The following is a 20,393-nucleotide window of genomic DNA, read 5'->3' on the forward strand; positions in this document are numbered from 1 at the left end:
CACAGGACGATTTACCATGACCAATTTACCTACCAACTGGACTGTGAGAGGAAACCAGAGCACCCAGAGGTCACGGGGAGAACGTACAAACTCATTTCAAGTAGTGGCGGGAAGCTTTCATGCAAGGCATTTATCTACGTTGTAAAAGGTTAAGGTCCCAGCCTCAGTGTGGCACACTATTCATTATATCGTCCCAACCAGAAAGAAGACCGATTTGTGTCTTCCATCTGTCTTCTGTTAGCCATTCAATCCTAAATCCTTGTCCAAGTGTTACCTCAACACACACAAAATGCTGGTGGAACGTAGCGGGCCAGGCAGCATCTATAGGGAGATGCGCTGTCGACGTTTCGGTCCGAGACCCTTTGTCAAGACTGACATTAGCCCTGACGAAGGGTCTTGGCCTGAAACGTCGACAGCGCTTCTCCCTATAGATGCTGCCTGACCTGCTGCGTTCCACCAACATTTTGTGTGCGTTGCTTGAATTTCCAGCATCTGCAGATTTCCTTGTGTTTGCCAAGTGTTACCTCCTACACTTTGAGCTATTATTTTCCAAATTACGTTTAATGCAGCCTTAGCAAATGCTTTCTGGAAATCTAAGAATTGTACATCCACTGCTTTCCCTTAATCCTCATCTGACTTCAAATAAATTAGTTAAATGTAATTTCATTTACACCTAATCATGCTGATTTTGTCCGACTACCTGGAGTTTTTCTAAACGCTTTGTGACAATGTTCTTAAAAACTGTTTCTCGCATTTTTCAATGACATCTGTCTCCTGAACTTTCCTGCATTTTGTGAATAAAGGAGTTACATTTGTAAAAAATTTTCCTATCTAATGGGACTTCCCTAGAAACTAAATATATTGAAAAATTGAAACCATCTCACCAGGCGCTTCTTTAAGACCCTTGGATGAAATCATCAGGATGCCAGTAACTCTGCCTTGATTATTGTAATTTCCCTGAGTTCCTCCCTCCCTACCTTGAACCCCAGTGGAAGCATTTGATACGAGAAAGGTGGGAGTAAAGGAAAAGGAGAAATGTAGCAGAGAATGTGCAAATCTATCATTATTACATGGTAACAGTAGGATTAAGCAGAGTCAACCTGGATCTTTGAAGTTTTCTGAGATTGTAACCACCTCAATAGACTACCGCAGCAAAGAATTCGGCCCTTTGGCTCATCTAGTCCATGCCAACCTGACCTACCTAACTCCATTTACCTACACTCAGACCATATCTTACTTAAATGTTACAATTGAGCCTGCTTTGATGCGGAAGAAGATATTGTGAATTTGGATTTTCAGAAGGGATTTTGAAATGGTATTGTACAAGAAGTTGTTAAGGAAAGTTGGAGCACACAGATTTGGGGGTAACATAATGACATAGATTGAGGGCTGGTTGAAGGGCTGAAAAGAGAGTAGGGGTATAGAGATAACTTTTTGGTTGGGATCTCTTGACTAGCCGCATACTGCAGCAATGGGTGCTGAGGCCCCAATTGTTCGTAATCTTCATCAGTGATTTGGATGTTCAGATCAGGTATAATATGCTCATGTTTGCTGATGACACAAAGCTTAGCAGTTGTGTGGGCCATTGGAGTGTGTAGAGAGGCTTCAGTGGGATGTGGGCGGGTTAAGCGAATGGGCAAGGATGTGACAAATAGAAACTAATATTGAAAAATGTGAGATTACCAAACTGGTAGAGAAAATAGAAAAGCTGAGTAAATATGTTAATGGTTCAGCGTGACCAGAGTATCTTTCCAAATATATCACTGAAGAGTGACTTACAGGCACAGCGAGCAATTAGGAAGGCAATGGGTGCATGAGTTCTTATTGCAAAGGGACTTGAGTGTAAGGGGGTGATGAGTTGACAAGCTCCTCTGGTCAAGTGGATTAGTAGGGCAGTTAGAGTCTGATAGTGCAATAGAGCATCAAGCATTGCAAATAGCTCCCCAGACTTGCAAAAGGATGTACTAGTTATGGAGACAGTGGAGAGGAGGTTTACCGTGTTGATTCCCAAGATGAGATTGAGTGACCTGGGACTATGTTCACTGGAATTCAGAAGAGTGAGGGGTTCTTTATAGAAACATAAAGAATTATGGAAAGTGTAGATAAGATAGAAGCATGAAAGTTGTTTCAAGGGAACATGGAGATGCAGTGGAACTGCTTTTCCCAGGATCTGTGGAAGTTTCTACCCAGGGTAGCAATCGAGGCTACCTCATTAAATATATCCAGGACATAGTTAGATTTTTGCATTATTGCGGAATTAATTGTCATACAAAAAGCCAGGCAGATGGAACTGAGTCCATGATCTCAGTGAATGGTTGTATAGGCTCGATGGGCCAGATGCTCCTGTTTGTTCTGTGAGGTTCAAAATGGATAACCTCACATTGGCTCCGAAGCTAAGCACGAAAAGGTAATGGAGGAAAAGTCATTGTTGGCATGTAGACAATGGAGCATCATCCCTGGTTGTAATTCTGCCACAGCATCTTTTATATCTGCCTCAAGTGGATGAGCAGGGCCCAACTTCATTACTCATCCAGAAAGATCAGAAAAGAACTCAGCAGGTCAGGCAGCATCTGTGGATGGAAATAGACAGTGAACATTTCATACCCTTCATCTGGACCAAAAAGACCAAAACTTGGCAGCACAGCGTTCCACTTACACTGCACAGGGAGTGCCAGCTTAGGTTTTTAAACACTCAAGTCTTCAGACTGCAATGTGAATCGCAACTTCTGAAACTGGCAAAACATCCTGCCACTGAGCCTCATTAATGAGAGCCAGGAAAGAAGAATGGCCAATCATAGACTCAAGAGACTGCAGATGTTGGAATTTTGCCCCGAACTCACCCGTTTGCCTCACCTCTTTTCACTCCCGCTCTCTTCCCTCTCCACTCTCGGTCCTGATCAACTCAGAGCTTTGACAATTCCTTTTCTTCTCCAGAGATGCTGCCCGACCAGTCGGGTTCCTCCAACAGCTTTCTTTTGAACATATAACTGTTTATGTTGTTCCACATTTGTAGTGTACTGTAAGAAAACTTAATCAATCCCCATGAACTTTACATAGAGTGCGATTGATAAATCCTCTCTAAGATAGTGAGAAAACATCGCAACATTGAATCATGTTTATCTTCCCAAGCCAAAGATGTTGGCAAGCAGACAAGCAAATATTGGTTCTAGGTCATTAGAATTTCTACATTTGGCTATGAATGAAAGCTTCAGATATTGTTCCGTTTTAAAAACTCTTTATTTTCTGCTTCAGTCAGCAGACGATATCCGAAAGGCTGAAGATATGTGTGAATCGGATCAGCATGCATGACTATGAAGCCTTGCATTACGACAAGGAGAAGCTGAAAGAAGCCTGTAAGTAGCCAGACCCCTGGGACAGGGTTTGCAGTGTACTGTCCTCTCCTGGAGTAGACCAGGTGCAACATAAGGGGTCTCTTCAGACCCAAGATTCTGTGCAGATTGCATACTATCAGAAAGTGTGGCAGTGTAGCAAGAAGCAATGGTCTAATGAAGTATGTACAGTGATCACGAGGAAACCGGCAGATGCTGGAAATTCAAGCAACACACACAAAATGCTGGTGGAACACAACAGGCTAGGCAGCATCTATAGGGAGAAGCACTGTCGACATTTCGGGCCGAGACCCTTCGTCAGGACTAACTGAAAGAAGAGATAGTAAGAGATTTGAAAGGGGGAGATCAAAATGATATTGATATGTTGTTGTCACGTACACCAAAATGCTGTGTAAAGCTTGTCATAGAGTCATAGAAAACTACGGCACATAAACAGGCCCTTTGGCCCATCTAGTCCATGCCGAACCATTTAAACTGCCTATTCCCACTGGGACTATAGCCTACCATCCTACCATCCATTGTCTTCCACATTGTTTATACAGATCATATCATTACATAGTTCACTAAGCTAGAACAAGGTAAAACAATAACAAGGCAGACTAAAGTGTAAAATCCCCCAAAAAAGTACAGTGCAGGTATATGATGAAGTACTAATTGAGGCCAGGAATCCACCTTATAGTAAAAGAGGTCCATACAAGTGTCTGACAACAGCAAGGTAGAAACTGCTCTTGAGCCGGCAGTATCTGCCTTCAAGCTTTTCTATCTGTTGCCCAAGGAGAGGGGGGAGAAGAGAGAAACATGGGGTGGGTGGGGTCTTTGCTAAAGCTGGCTGCTTCACTGAGTCAGCAAGAAGTCCACACATTTCATTCTCCATCAGAACTTTACAGCACTTGTGCTCCATGCAATTTAAAGGAACATTCAGAGTGGCTGGCTCTGACAATTTTTTAAGTATTTCTTGAAAAGGAATGAGTGGTATGAACTCTATGAGAGAAGTGGCGCAGAAGTTGTGCTTGCTCTGGTCCAGAAAGTTGTCGCTACAGTGATAATCAGCATCCACAAACGTCTTATGTCATCAGAAAATGCACTCAATCTCGTAATCAACTTCACTGATCACGCACAGTATACAGCCCAGTCTGCATAACGCAGCCTTTTGTTCACTGTAACAAAGAAATAATGGTAGAGGCCAAATGTTTTTTATTCTGTTTAAGCATGTTTAAGCAAAAACTTCTTTCTTGTTTGGGAGATTCATGGATCTGTTCTCACCCACTTTGTTGATGAATGTCCTGTTTATTATTTATTGTAATGCCTGCACTGTTTTTGAGCACCTTATGCAGTCCTGTGTAGGTCTGTAGTCCAGTGTAGCTTTCTCTGTGTTTTTTTTTTAAGTAGTTCAGTCTAGTTTTTGTACTGTGTCATGTAATACAATGGTCCTGAAAAACGTTGTCTCATTTTTACTATGTACTGTACCAGCAGTTATGGTCGAAATGGCAATAAAAGTGACTTGACTTGGAGAAGAGGCTAGTTTAAAAAAATAATGTATTTTTAAGAGGTTTGCTGAGTCGCCACCAGGTGGCGGCATTGGGCAATGCTGAATATTTGTGACTGGCTGAGCTTTCAGACAGTTCCCATGTTGTACTGTATTAGTACAACTGTCCTGCATTTATACCCAAACCCATTGAATCTTCCTGTTTTGTAATAATAACCACTGTGTTGCAGAAAATGGTCTATATTTATAACAACTATACAGTATTGCAAGCAGGGTCCTATGTTTGTAACCACCTCCAGAGTATTAAAGTTTCCATTTCCTACTTGTTACCCCTAGCCAGTGCACCTTCCACTATTACAGATACTGTCTTGTCTTTCTAATCACATCCATTGCGTGACAAGCATTATATTATTGTCATAGCTCCCAAGGCAGATTGTTATAGCTGAGTCAACACGCAGAAAATTCTGGCGTCAGCAGGCCAGGCAGCATCTATGGGGAAAAAAAGTACAGTCGATATTTCGGGCCGAGGCCCTTCAGCTGGGTCTTGCTCTCCATTGGTGTTGCTGAGCTGGGATCCACTTGTTAAAAGGATGAAGATTGGCAACTGGTTTATAACTGTCACATCTTCCACAATACAGAGCATCAGTGTTTGCTTTGTATGCATCTGACCAGACCATTTCAAAACATAAATACGAGGTAGCACAAGGGAAAATCAATGACAGAATGCATTGATAGTTAGAGAGATTTACAGGGAAGGTGCAGGAGCTGTAGTGAGGTAGATTTAGAGATCACGACTCCATCTTTATCATGCAAGTGGTCCATTCAAGCAGGATAGAAGCTGACCTTGTACCTGGTGGTGCAAGTCTTCGAGCCTTTTATCTTCTGCCCAATGGAAAGGGAGAGAAGGTGAGAGGTGAGAGGTGTCTCTGATTATGTTTGCTGTTTTCCTGAGGCAGTGGGAACTGAAGATGGGAGCCATTTAGTGAGAGGGTGGCTTTTCTCATCTGATGAGCTGCGCCCACAACTCCCTGCAGTTTTAGACAGAACAATTGTCACAGCAAGCTGTGATGCTTTCTAATAGAATGCTTTCTAGGGTGCATCTCTAAAAGCCGGTGAGGGTCAACATGGACATACCAAAATCCCTTGGCCTCCTGAGGAGGTGGAGGCCATGCTGTCTTCTCACTCCTGCCATCAGGTAGAAGGTACAAGAGCCTCAGGGCTGGCACCACCAGGTTCAGGAACCATTATTTACCCCTCAGCCATCAGGCTCTTGAATAAAAGGGGATAACTACACTCACTTGCCCCATCACTGAAATATTCCTACAACTAATGAGCTCATTTTAAGGACTCTTTATCTCATGCTCTGTTTATTGCCTTTATATTTGCATTTGCACGGTTTGTTGTCTTCTGCACTCTGGTTGATCTTTTATTGAACCGCTTACAGTTACTATTCTATAGATCTGCTGAGTATGCCCACAGGAAAATGAATCTCAGAGATGTAAATAGTGACGAATATGTACTTCGATAATAAAATTGACTTTACTTGGTATGCATTCTTGGCCATAGCCTAAAAAGCCAGACACAAATAAGAGCAGATGAGCCTCTTATATTACTGGGCTGTAGCCACTGTGTTGAGGTAATTGCTGGAGAGTATTTCCATCTTCCCATCTCTGAAACTCCTTTACTTTCTTAGTTATCAAGATTTGTAACTTGAAGAAATTGTAATAGGTGTCCCAGTTTGTGCAAAGGACATTGCCCATCTCAGCATTCACCTGCAAGGAGGGGTTGAGGAGAGTACAACACAGTTCAGTACTTGCCACATCTCTGTGTTTCAGTTTGCTGTTCTGGAATGCAGGCGTTAATAAGCCTCAGGTTGTCATAAGGACTGAGCTTTCATGCCAGGGCCAGCTTCCTTTGATCTGAGAGCCTTAGGGCACATTTGGTCAGTTGTATTTATGGGTCAATAATAAAAAAATACCACTGTAGCCAGTCTGACTGAACTTCTGTCCAGAGCAGACAGGAGCTGTTTGGTTAAGACCAGAATGTGTTTGTGCTGAAAGAGTTGATTTGTGATAGTGTTCAGGTAAGGATTTAGTGTAGGGAGGCTGTGTGTTTATGTTGTTACTGAGGGGTAATTTATTCCACTTTGGCCTTTATTGCTGTGCCCTTTGGGCTAAATTCTTTGACCAAAGGTGGAGAGGGAAAGAAAGTTTGTGGAAAGACTTGCCAGCAGATTTGTAAAATAGGTTGAAGTTAAATTATGTTTTCTGGGTATGAATACACATCCTTTGCATTGGCCGTGATTGCCTGATAATACAATTACATCTGTGGGTATATTATTCTCAGACAGATATAAATAAGAAATACAATACACTAAATTAGAAAAACCACTGGCACCCCTTTCTATATCGATTCCTCTTTTGCCTTTTGCCTCATCAGCACCAAGTTCTAAAGTAAGTGCTGGATCGTGTGCAAATAAGAAAAAATTGCAAATCACTCGGAACGGGCTGGTCAGAGCCAGCTGTGCAGGACTCTGTTCACCAGGGTTTAGACTAGCTTCCCATGGTTAAGAATGGGAATAGGATCCAATATTAGCACAACTATTGTAATTCACTTAGATAACTTTTCTTTGTTCCTCAATGGTAGAAAAATTGATTACGTAATGTTATGGAGTGATAGACTCAAATTCAGGTCAGTTTATTATATACACCAGGGAGCAATGAAATTGCTTGCCAGTGTGAAGCGTTGCTGAGATGAAACTAGCACTTCGGTAAGGGATAATACTTGAAGCTGCTGTCCCATGAGGTGCTTTGTCTTGGCAAAGTGCTAAAGGTGTCCCACCCTGATCTGGTGGAGACGATATTTCATAAGGTACAAAATATTGACTCACTCACTCGAATGGCATTGAGTCCTGATGAGGAGCAGCAGGTTGGCAGCCTTCCCGGTGAGGGTCAGTATGAGAACCTTTCTGATGGGGTCAATTGCTGGAGGAACTCAGCAGTCAGGCAGCACCCGTAGAAATGGATAGATCGTCGACGTTTCAGGCCGTGACCCTTCTGTTCCAGATGGAAAAGGAAGAGGGACGATGAAGAGTGTAGGTGGGGGGGTAGGGGGAATGAGGATAGCTAGAAGGTGATAGGTGAAACCGGTGTGTGGGAAAGGTCAAGGGCTGGAGAAGATGGAATCTGATAGGAGAGCAGAATGGACCATGAGAGAGCAGGAAGGAGGAGAGGACTTGGGGAAGTAAAGAGCCTTTGAGACTCAGTCAGTATTGGTCTTGATATGTTGTAATGTGTATGTACGAGCAGTGAAAAACTTGTCTTGCATTACACCGGCCATTCAGCTGGAACAAGTTAAAACAATCACAATGTAGAATAAGGTGTAAAAGCTGCTGAAACGATGCAGTGCAACTGGACAGTAAGCTGCAAGATCATAGCGAGGTGGTACATGCGTTCAGGCTTTCTTTTTCTGCCCGATGGGAGAGGAAAGAGGAGCAAATGACTGGAGCGAGTGGGGTCTTTGATTATGCTGACTGTTTTACAGGGGTGATAGGAAGTATAGACAGGGTCCATAGAGGGGAGGCTGAGTCCTGAGATAATGATAGATAATGTAATCTGTTTGTGCTCTGCTCCAGTTTGTTAATTTCCTGTATCACAATAGAGAAATCCTCCACAATAATGTTTCTAAGACATTGGTCCCTTGGATGGGAGAAGTATGCAGTTGGCTGTGTAGACCAGCTGGGAGAAACCCGTGTGCAGAAGGTCTTGATTCTGGCTGGCTGAAAGGCAGCTGCAAAAGCACACTTGCCATTGTAGTGGTGCAGCTTGACTGCCGATGTCCTGCAAAAGGACAGCAGGTTCCAACTCCACAGACTCGCTGACCATTTCCAAAGACAGCCGTCGGCTTGGCTAGCAACCTACTGGAATACCCTTGGAGCCTCAGATGTGGTATCTGGGATACCGTCATCAACCATCAGAGTTTAGATGGCAGTTAACAGCTTCCAGAGAGAGGCACTTGGCACTCATAGAGTCGTGGAGTTCTACGGCATGAAAGCAGATCCTTCAGCCCCTCTCTTCATCCTCATCGGAGAATCAGAGGTGGAGAGGGTCAGCAGCTTTAAATTCCGCGTGTTGTCATTTCAGAGGATCTGTCCTGAGCCATTACAAAGAAAGCACGGTCATGCCTTTACTTCCCTTGAAGTCTGCGAAGATCCGACATGAACTAAAACTTCTCTAGATGTATGGTGGAGAGTATGTTAATTGGCTGAATTACAGCCTGGTATGGAAACACCAACGTTCTTGAAAGAAAAATCCTCCGAAAAGTACCCACTGAGCGCATCTACACGAAACGCTGTTGCAGGAAAGCAGCTTCCAACATCAGGGGCCTCCACCTCCCAGGCCATGCTCTCTTCTCGTCGTAGGAAGTAGGTCCAGGAGCCTCAGGACTCACACCACCAGGTTCAGGAAAAGATAGTACCCCTCAACCATCAAGCTCTTGAACCAAATGGGATAACTTCACTTGTCCCATCACTGAACTGTTCCCCCAACCTATGGACTCGCTTTTGAGGACACCATCTCAGGTTCTCAATATTTATTGTCTATTTATTTATTATCATTATTTCTTTCTTTTTGTATTTGCACAGCTTGTTGTCTTTCGCACACTGATTGTCCGCCATGTTGGTGTGGTCTTTCATTGATTCTATTATGGTCCTTGGATTTATTGAGTATTCCCACAGGAAAATGAATCTCAGGGTTGTATATGGTGATATGTAGGTACTTTGATAACAAATTTACTTTGAACTCATCCTTGCTAATCATGATGTTTATCTGAGCTAGTCCTATTTGCCTGAATTTGGCCTATATCCCTCTAATCTTTTCCATCCATGTTTCAGTCTAAATGTTTTAACATATGTAATCTACAGCTTCCTCTGGCAGCTTGTTCCATATATCCACTATCTCCTCTAGGCAAAAAAAAACTCTCTCAAATCCCCTCAATCTTTCTTCTCTCATCTTAATCTGTGTCCTCTATCCTTGAAAAATGAACCATAATCATTCAACTATGCTACGCCTCTCATGATTCTAACATCTACAAGGTCAGCCTCACTTTCCTGTGTTCCAGTTCCTGCAAAGTCCTTGTGAATTTCTCCTCCGATCTTTTCAACTCAATGATATTCATGCTATTGCTGGGCGACCAGAACTGTGCTCAATAGTCTAAGCGTGGCCTCACCATTCCCTTGGACACTTGCACCATGAAGTCCCAACTCTGGCTAATTGGTTTATTATTGTCACATTGAAAAGCATTGTTTTGAATGTCATGCATGCAGATCATTTCAATGTATCAGTGCATTCAAGTAGTATGGGGGAAACAATAACAGAATGCAGAATAAGATGTTGCAGTTATAGAGAAGGTGCAGTGCAGGCAGACAATAAGGTAAAAGACCTCAGGGAGGTAGATTGTGAGGCCAACGGTCCATCTTAGCGTACTAGGGACTGATCACTTAATAGCAGAGGGACAGAAGCTACCCTTGAGCCTGGTGGTGTGTGCTTTTAGGCTTTGGTATTTTCTGCTGGATGGGAGGAGAAAGGAGAGAGGTGGGTGGGGTCTTTGATTACGCTGGCTGGTAACAAGATGTATAGACAGAGTCCATTGGTTTCGGAGACGTGCTGGTCTGTGTCTACAATTCTGCAGTTTTGTGTGGTCTCAGGCCGAGCAGTTGACGCACCAAGTCATTATTCATCCTGCAGGATGCCTTCTATGGTGCAATCTTTAAAAATTGGCGAGGGTTGATGGGGACACTTTATCTTTTAGCCTCCTGAGGAAGCAAAGCTGCTGTACTCACTGATGTGACCATGGCAAGATCCACCTTCACCACCTTATCTGCCTCTTCGACAGCCGTGTATTGGCACCCTCTGTTCTACAGTCTCACCTATATTAGTGTTTTTCCTCTAGTCACAGTGGAAGCTGTGTGTTGTCAGAAGCTGCACCACAGTTAAGCCCAGGCGTGTTGATGTGTACCCGACAACCTCTTCCACATTGAACTGTGGGCTCCAGGCTCTGTCAGTCACATACTAACAGGTCAAACTGGTGACTGTGCCCCATGCAGGTGTAGCTTTGGTGGGAGTTACTGGGCATGTGAATTTTTATCCCATTGATTCTGCTCTTGTGTTAGTGCTGCTTGGAGAAGCTGCTAAACCATCTTGATGTAAAGTTCACTACTGTTAACTCTCAGAAAAGCTCCATTACCAATATTGCTAAATCTAAATCAGAATTCAGTAGATATTAAATATTTGAAACTTATTTCAAAAGGTTGATTGAAAGTTAATTAAATAACCGGAAGGCAAATTTGTTAATTACTAGGCATCCTCTTGTGCCAGACCCAGCTTGACTGTTCATTTCCCTCTGCCTGAATTTTCTATTTTACCCTCACATGGATGTGGTGGCCCATGGCATCTTGGAGATTTGAGCACTACCCACTTTGGCAATCTTGCTGTGCGGAAGCTGAGATGGTAAACAGGGCTGATGCCTGCCAGGTGGATATGAACAAGCAAGTCCATACTCCAGCTCAACACCAACTCCATAGCAAAGAAAGCCTAGCAGTGTCTCTACTTTCTGCGAAGGCTGAGGAAAGTCCATCTCCCACCCTCCCCCCTTCCCCATCCTCATCACATTATACAGGGGTTGTATTGAGAGTATCCTGAGCAACTGCATCACTGCCTGGTTCGGAAATTGCACCATCTCGGATTGCAAGACCCTGCAGCGGATAGTCAGCTGAGAAGATCATCGGGGTCTCTGTTCCTGCCATCCTGGACATTTACACTACACACTGCATCCGCAAAGGAAACAGCATTATGAAGGACCCCATGCACCCCTCATACAATCTCTTCTCCCTCCTGCCGTCTGGCAAAAGGCTCCGAAGCACTCAGGCTCTCACGACCAGACTATGTAGCAGTTTCTTCCCCCAAGCTATCAGACTCCTCAATACCCAGAGCCTGGACAGACACCTTGCCCCACTGTCTTGTTTATTATTTATTGTAATGTCTGCATTGTTTTTGTGCACTTTATGCAGTCCAGTGTAGGTCTGTAGTCTAGTGTAGCTTTCTCTGTGTTTTTTTTTATTATGTAGTTCAGTCTAGTTTTTGCACTGTGTCATGTAACACCATGGTCCTGAAAAATGTCTCATTTTTACTATGTACTGTACCAGCAGTTATGGTCAAAATCTCAATAAAAGTTGACTTGACTTGAGACTGTTCCTAATGTTTTGAACTACCTGCCTTTTTTAAAGTTAAATGATCTTTTTGCGAAGACTTGGTGTTTTCTACATTGTTACAGTAACTGTATTTTGGAAATAAAGACCATAAGGCACAGAAGCAGAATTACGCTATTCAGCTCATTGAGTCTACTTTGCTATTTGATCATGGCTGATTTATTTTCCATCTCAACCCCATTCTCTTGCCTTCTCCCCATAACCTTTGACACCCTTATAAAACGAAAACTTATGACCCTCCACTTTAAATGACTCAATGACATGTCCTCCACAGCCACTTTTGGCAGTAAATTCCATAGATTTACCTCCTTCTGGCTAAAGAATTTCTCTTTTCTGAAGGGACATCCTTCTAAGGATAAGCCCTCTGGTCCTAGACTCTTCCACTCAATCTTCTAAACTCCAGTGAGAACGGGTTCAGAGCCATCAAATGCTCCTCATACATTAACCCTTTCATTTCCAGGATCATTCTTGTAATCCTCCTCTGGACCCTCTCCAATGTCAACGCATCCATTCTTTGTTACGGGACCCAAATTACTCATCTGTGAAGTATTTTGTTGGTATCTGAATGCTGTAATTTGACTGCAGTTCATTTTACTGTTGCTGATTTAACTCTTTTTGATATGTGCATCGTTTCACGTTCATTCCCATTCTGTTTCAGCTGTGCCCTTGGGCATCATCGTTGTCCCCGGAGACAGTGACCTGGAGATCTGCCGCACCCACATTGAGAGGCTTCAGGAGGTATGTCTCATGTCCTCACCTGACATCACCTCTTTCTGGTTCCCCACCTCCCTCCCCTTCTTCCAACTGTCCTCACCTATTAGCTTCCTCCTTCAGCCCTTTACCTCTTCCAGCTCCTTCCCAGCATCCCCCTTCCCAAACCCACCCATTTCCTCCTCACCTGCCAGCTTGTACTCCTCCTCCTCCACCCCACCTTCTTATATTGGCTTCTGTCCTCTTCTGATGAAAGATCTCGGCACCTTATTACCCTCCATAGGTGCTGCTCGATCTGCTGAGTTCCTCAAGGATTTTGTGTATGTGCTGATCAAGAGTTCCAGCATCTGCAAAAATCTCCTTTGTGTATGTCTCTTATGGTCAAACATTTAAATTCCCACTCCCATTCTGACGTGTCGATGGCTGTCTCTTGTGCCAAGATGAAGCCTCCCTCAGGGTAGAGGAGCAACCCTCCCAACATGATGGCGTGAATATCGATTTCTCCTTCCATGCCCCCTTCTTCAATCCCCACTCTGACATTTACTTCTTCTAACCTACCCATTACTTACCCCTGGGTCTCCTCCTCCTTCCCATTCTCCTATGGTCGACTCTCTCTTCTATCAGATTCTTTCTTCTCCAGCTCTTGACCTTTCTCACCCACTTGACTTCACTTATCACCTTCCATCTGACCTCCTTCCCCTCTGCCCACTTTTCATTCTGACATCCTCCCCCTTCCTTAGCCCTGAAGAAGGGTCCGTATTACCTTCTGTTGTGGCTAATGATAGTATTGCTGGAATGTTAGAAGTAATTATGTTTTTTTTTAATCCTGGCGACCCCTGGTGGCAAGCTGGAGCCTAGCAAAGTATTGTTGCATACAGGAGCCCTGGACTGTTCCATCCTGCTCAGATACAATGAAAGGCCAGAAAGAGAAGTGGGCGATTATTCTGACCTGACTCTGAATGATGGAGAGAAGACCAATGAAAGCTATTTCAGACGATGCATTTGAGCATTGGCTGAGTCAAACGTTGGCAGTGCCTGTGCTGATGGGAGCAATGACTTACTAGGCTCTTGATACTTGACGAGTTTAAACCAGATTGGGGTGGGTGGAAAGGGGTGGGGAGCAGGAAGCAAGCAGTCACCATAAAAATCCGACACAAAAATATGCTGCATTAATTAAGAGTGAGGTTTCATTTTACCACCATTAATTTACAATTATTCTCTTCTGCTTCAAATAACCTGCTCCGGAAGCATCTGCACTGCGCAGAGACTGTGAACAAAGATACTGTTTTAGAAGTGATGGCTTCTTGTATTCATTAGCAAAATATTGCACAAAGTTAAATAATCTGCCTAAATTCATTCTGAAGAAGTTCCTCGGTTTAACATCACATCCAAGAGCATCTTCCCACAGTGTCTCACACTATTTTCTGAGCAGCACTTACACGATATGAAGTACAGGAATAATGAATATCTGAACAATTCCACCCAAAGGAAGATCTCCCTTTAAAATGTTCACATCCAAGCGAGCAAAGAGAAGTACAATCCAATCCAGAAGATTGGTATTTGCTTTTCTCTTACTTTTGTTGTTTGTTTTTATAGAATTCATTCAGTCATAGAGCTAGTTAATGCCACCTCTATGTAAAATCTTTCAGCATGTCCTGATTGTAGCATTTCCAAGTTTTGGTTGATTTTCAGGCTTGTTGGTTTTGAGAGAAAAACGGTCTTTGAAAGCACATTGCTTTCATGTCCATAAGACTTAGGAGCAGAATTAGTCCATTTGGCCCAGTGAGTCTGATCCACCACTCCATCCCTTTCAACCCCATTCTCCTGCCTTCACCCCATAGCTCTTGAGGCCCCGATTAATCAAGAACCTATCAACCTCCACTTTAAATATACTCAATGACTTGGTCTCCACAGCCGTCTGTGGCAATGACTTCCACAGATTCACTACCCTCTAGCTTAAGAAATCCCTCCTCATCTCTTTACGAACAGGACATTCTTCTATTCTGACATTGTGCCCTCTAGTCTCAGAGACCCCACTGTAGGAAACATCCACTCCACATCCATTCTATCTAGGCCTTTCAAAATACGATAGGTTTCAATTAGACACCCCCCCCTCCCATTCTTCTAAACTCCAGCAGGTACAGGCCCAGAACCATCAACCAATCTTCATACATTAACCATTTCATTCCCGGAATCATTCTGATGGGCCTTTTTTATTGGCATGGTTTAAGAAATAATGATGACTAGTTAAGAGATTCAAATCAGAGCAGCATACGGTGTACGTTCATTGCTGAGGTATGCAGTCATTTTCCCAGGGCTCAGCTGTGCAATCATGGCTGCATTTGATGCCAAATGCAGGAGGGAAGAACAGGGGGTTGAATTTGCAAGGAAAAGGATTGAAAATTAGGGATACTTTAAGAAGGGATGGATTGGCATAAGATGCAGTGATATCCGGCAGATGAAATTTAATACAGGGAGGTATTTGATTGAATTTGGCAGGAAGAGTGAAAAGAAATTATTATAAATAGGACAATTTTGAAGCGACATCAATGATGAGGATTTCACATACAAATCTTTGCTGGTAGCAAGTCAAGCTTAAAGGGCTGTTACAAAAACTGATGGGACTTTTCACATTATAATTGGATATGCAGTGGTGGAAGCCCACAGAATATCCAGTGAAACTTCATAAACGATTACTGCACCTCAGGTGGAGACCATCATGTATGATTCTCGGCATGCACTTTAGTACGGATTTAATGTCTTGAAGAAGGTAAAGGGGTAATTTATCAATCTGATACCAAAGAGGTGGGAGCTTGGATTCTTCACCGTTAGAGCAGCGAAGGTTATAATGCGTTTACAATTCAATGGGGAATTGAAGTTAAATGAGAATGTGGGTTGTGCTAATGGGAAGAACCGAGATGAAAATGTATGGTAATTGAAGATTTACGATGGATGTAAGAGACATTTCTGTGCAGCAAATTGTGGTCTAAAATGCAAGGTTTGAAGGGTAGTAGAAGTAGGTTTAGGAATAAACTTCTGTTTCTTGTGCTCTGAGGAAATAATGCAGGCATGTGTATAAGGAAAGAGTGGAACTTGCAATAAATTTAGACTCTGAATATTCTGTAACTGCATTGTGAGATTTCTTGATGACTTTCGTAGCAAGTGCCATGCTACGGTACTACTTTCTGTCAGCTGATTGACTGAGTATTGCCGATAGTGAAGGACTTCAGCTGTGAGTGTAACTGAAAGATTTCTGATCCCAAAAAATAGTAGGTAAAATCCTGAAGACTAGATTTTTGGAATTCTGTTTACCCGAAGTTATCTCTGCAGTAATGAGCAGAGTGCTTTCTGATCCTTCCTCTGTAGTAGAGTCCTTTAAATGGCGACAATTTCAGTGAAGCCTTTGCATTTTTCAGTGTGTTATTTTGTGTGCCGCACTGTCCAGCCAGGATGCTGCCATTCATGTTGTGGAGCGCGCTACAAATCCCACTGGCATCTCAGCGAAATTGCAGGATGGTGCAGGAGTGAGGATCGCTCTATTATTTCTTGAGCTGCCTGCAAATGGACTAGAGTGAAAGTGGTCAGTGAATTGAATGTGCAGTTCAAAGATTGGCATTGGAGAAATGTACTTTAATTTGGGGCCACTGGAATCAGTTTCAGGGAAGAGGGAGCTGTTCCATTTAGGTAAGCTTTAGTCAGAATCGGCATTGTGTTCTGGTGACTATAAGTAAGACCTCGAATTGTTTTGGGTGAGGTCTGGGAGGTGGGGTGTCTGGTGAGAGGTAATTTAAAACAAATAGGAGAATTTGACAATACTGGGCAGTATAATGGATAATGATGTGCATAATCTTTCAGGAAGTGACTGTACATGGGCATCGCCAAATAGGTTATAAAGAGGGAAAAGTGCACAAAGATAGAACCGAAGACTTTTTTTAAAATCTGAATGCATTTGTAACGTGGCAGGAGAGGTAATGGTATTAATAGAAATAAATGGCTGGAAGTTAATAACCAGAAAATACATGGTTACATATTTCAAATTATTTAAATTTTAAAGGAGATGGACAAAATGGAGAAAGAGGTGGGCTGGACTTGAGTTTAATGAGTGGAATAAGGGCAGCTACGGTGAAATATCTTCACTCAGAAAATGAGGAAGTCAAATCAATTTGGATGGAGCTGAGCACCAGCAAGTGATGGGAAAAAAATAAATGGGAGCTATCTGTAGGCCTCAGTGAATGTAATGTGAAGCATTGTTATTAATCAGAAATATTGAGGTGTTGGTAATACAGTAAATATGAGGAATTTTGCATATAGACTGAGAACTGTACTAGCGATAAACAGTGTAAAAAGTGAATTTATGGCATAAAGAAAAACTGGTTTTCTAGATTGTTATTGTGAAGATCCAGCAAAGGGACCAGTTATTTTGGATCTGATTTTGTATAATAAAAAAGAGCTAATTGATGCTCTGATGGTCAAAGGATCTCAAAGAAACAATAATTATGATACTGAATTTGATATAAAAACTGTATATCATTTCATGCAAATTGAAACAGCCCTTAAATTTAAACAAGAAAATTCTGCAAAGACTGAAGCTCTACATCAGATATGATAGCTTGGGAAACTGCATTAATTTGTATGACAGTAAACAGGCAATAGCTAACCTTTTAAATAATTAATGTCATTTACAAGTAATGTGTTTCCCCTTCAAGGCAAAAATAAACATGAAAGTGGTCCAGCTATGGCTCGCAAGAGGAGTTAAAGATAGTATTAGATCAAAGGAGAAGGCTTATAACATTCCCCCAAAAGAATGAAATAAGCCTGAGGATTAGGAAATTTTTACAGTTCAGTCAAAGATGACCAAAGCATTGTTAAGGGAAGGTGAAGTAGAATATGAAGGAAGGCTGGCAAGAAACATCAAAACAAATTGTAATTGCTTCCACAGGAATAGAAAATGAAGAAGTTGAGCTGAAGTTGGATAAGATGGAAGAACGTCTTATGATGATAGGCTAGTCAGGCTGGGATTACGCTCACAAGAGTTAGAAGAGCAAAAAAGGAATTTATTTGAAACAAGTATGAGCTGGAGCAGCCATGATGCACATGATGTAGAGAGGATGTTTCACATTCCCTATGATAAAAGCAAGAGCCCAGTTTGGCCTATTGAGTCTATACAGACAACAGAAAATCCTCTTCCCCTCTAATTTTTCTGTAACTTACTCTCCTTGCATTCCCCTCGTGCCCTCCCCCACTGCCCCCAATTCCACTGTTCAGCTACACCCAGGCCAATTTACAGCGGACAATTAGCTTACCAACTCAGACATCCTTGGGATATGGAAGGAAAAGAGAGCACTCACGGTCACAGGGGGAGCATGCGAACTCCACACAAGCTCAGGACTGAACCAGGGTTATTGAAGCCGTGAGACACCAGCACCGCTATCTGTGCCATTTTCATTGGTAGGTTCAATGTTCATATGAATCCCTTACGGGTGGAGACAGGAAAATTATACCAAAGGAAACAGTAGAGGGAAAAAAATATTTTCTGCCTGACATCACAGAAGAAGAAACAGAAAACCTGAAACTGTGGCGGACCATAGGTCTAAAATAAAGAGCTTGAAGGATTAATATCAGTTAAACAAATTAACGTTGGTGACATTAATGAGAAACATAGGTGATAAATCCCCAAGACCTGATGACTGCATCTGAAGGTTTCAAAGCTAATGGTTATGGAGGTAGTGAATGCACTGGTAGTCATCTTCCAAAATGTTATGGCTGTTAGAAGACCTTCACAAATTTGATGCTATCAAATGTAATCTGTAGTCTCACTGTTTAAGAAAAGAGAGCAAAAGAAAAGCTGGGAATTTGGAGCAGTTAGCTTGACATCAGCAGTATGAAAAATGCTGCAATCTATTGTTAAAGAAATGGTAAGCGAGTACTTGGAAAACAGAAATGGAAGTCAACATGATTTCTAAAGGATGCTCATGTTTGGGAAATAGTTTAACTTTTGAAGTCCTAACAAGAAGAAAGGATAAGGACAAGGAAAATGATGTAATTCATTTTGTTTTTCATAAGGCCTTTTGATATTTGCCACATTGCATCCATTGCCATAACTGCAATTGGAGCATGTGGTATACGGGGTTTGAATTAAATGCTCAGCAGATGGAAGCGAAAGTAGGAAGAAATGGGTCCTGTTGGGTTGGGACGTTGGAGGATCATTGCTGGAGCCCTAGTCCTTAATCCATCTGAGGGAGTGAAGTGCCTGTTATCCATACATGCTGATAATACAAAGCTTGATGATGTGTTTTGTGATGAAGATACAGAGGGACTTGAGGGAGATATCCACATGTAAAGGTGAGAGGACGGGGTGGATAAGAATTGGCAAGCGGTAGGTGGTTCCATGTGAGAAGGGAGTGCTGGACAGTTGGAGGAGAGCAGGGTGTAAGCAATGGCAGAAGTTGGGAGGTAACAGGTAGAGATGAGAAAGGGTTGAAGGTGATGGAATCGGAAAGGAGAGGAAGGGGGAGCACAGAATCAGGTGAGGGAGGAGGGGAGGGCAGATGGGGACAGTAGAGGTGAACCACTAAGTGTGTGTGGACAGATGAAGTAGATTGAGGAAAGGCAAGAAGCAGTGATGAAGATCGGGGAGAGAAAGAATGGTGGGGGGGGGCAGTTTACAGGAAGATGCCATGGGTTTGTAGATTGCCCAGGCGGAACACGAGGTGCTGTTCCTCCTAACTCCCTTGCACCATTTATTGTTTGCATTTTCCATTTTGCTCCCCTCTTGCCAGGCACTTCCCTTTCCCTTTCCTCCCCCACCCCATGGCAGGCACTTCCACCCACTGTGGATCTCCTGTTGCTAAGCAGAAGTTTGGTTTAGTGCAGCTGACTCCTGCAGGATGCCCGAGAATACCTCAGCCTGATGACCTTTGTCTTACCGCTTGCCAGAGATGACTTGTGTACTGTGCATTGTATCTACGTCCTCTCGATGAAGCAAAATTCGGTCAGGATGAGTACAGCAGGTATCCCTCAGTTACTGATCAATGCAAGGTGTTCTGCTCTTCCACAGGATTTCCCCCTGGTTCAACCCTCGCTTCAGCATCTGATGCTGCAGGTTTGTGACCTGTTGATTTGGCTCAATGGCATGTGCTGATCTGAACAGTTACCCAAATCTGATCTATTTTGCGCATGAGTACATCTTCCTGGTTGTGCACAGGGACTGCTGTAGTGATTTGTGCGGAGCGTTTGCATGTAAGGACTGTTGTCATGTGGTCGACGTGAGATTTAGTTTGCATGTGCACCACCTGTTTGATGGTAGAGTAACATTACATTTGAGTGGCGGTGACCAAACATCTGTAATGCAAGAATATTACATGCTGCTGCTTATCTCCCCCACCCCCAGAAAAAATGCTGAGATGATAAACCAATCTAATTGAATCAAACAACATTCCAATTTCCGAAGTATTCCCCAATGTAATTGTGTTAGAAGGTCAGCCAGTTCCTCTAGTGGGCATTCTCTATCACTGAGGTTCAGCCTTGGCAGGGTACATAGTGAGTGAACTTTAATGCAGGTGCCACTCCCTATCTGAGTTTT

The 20,393-nt window shown here is 42.9% G+C and overlaps 1 protein-coding gene across 5 annotated transcripts in view; it reads left to right on the top strand.

Annotated features, from left to right (window-relative positions):
* dgkza (diacylglycerol kinase, zeta a) overlaps positions 1 to 20,393 on the top strand; it is a 473,329-nt gene that overhangs the window by 266,731 nt on the left and 186,205 nt on the right. For all 5 annotated transcript variants that reach the window (XM_059975478.1, XM_059975480.1, XM_059975477.1 and 2 more), the window contains 2 exons: positions 3,253 to 3,353; positions 12,759 to 12,838. In XM_059975478.1, the coding sequence (XP_059831461.1) occupies positions 3,253 to 3,353; positions 12,759 to 12,838 (181 nt within the window). The remainder of the gene's footprint in view (positions 1 to 3,252; positions 3,354 to 12,758; positions 12,839 to 20,393) is intronic.

This window comes from Hypanus sabinus, chromosome 7 (genome assembly GCF_030144855.1).
Source record: "Hypanus sabinus isolate sHypSab1 chromosome 7, sHypSab1.hap1, whole genome shotgun sequence".
In the NCBI taxonomy this organism is placed as follows: Eukaryota; Metazoa; Chordata; class Chondrichthyes; order Myliobatiformes; family Dasyatidae; genus Hypanus; species Hypanus sabinus.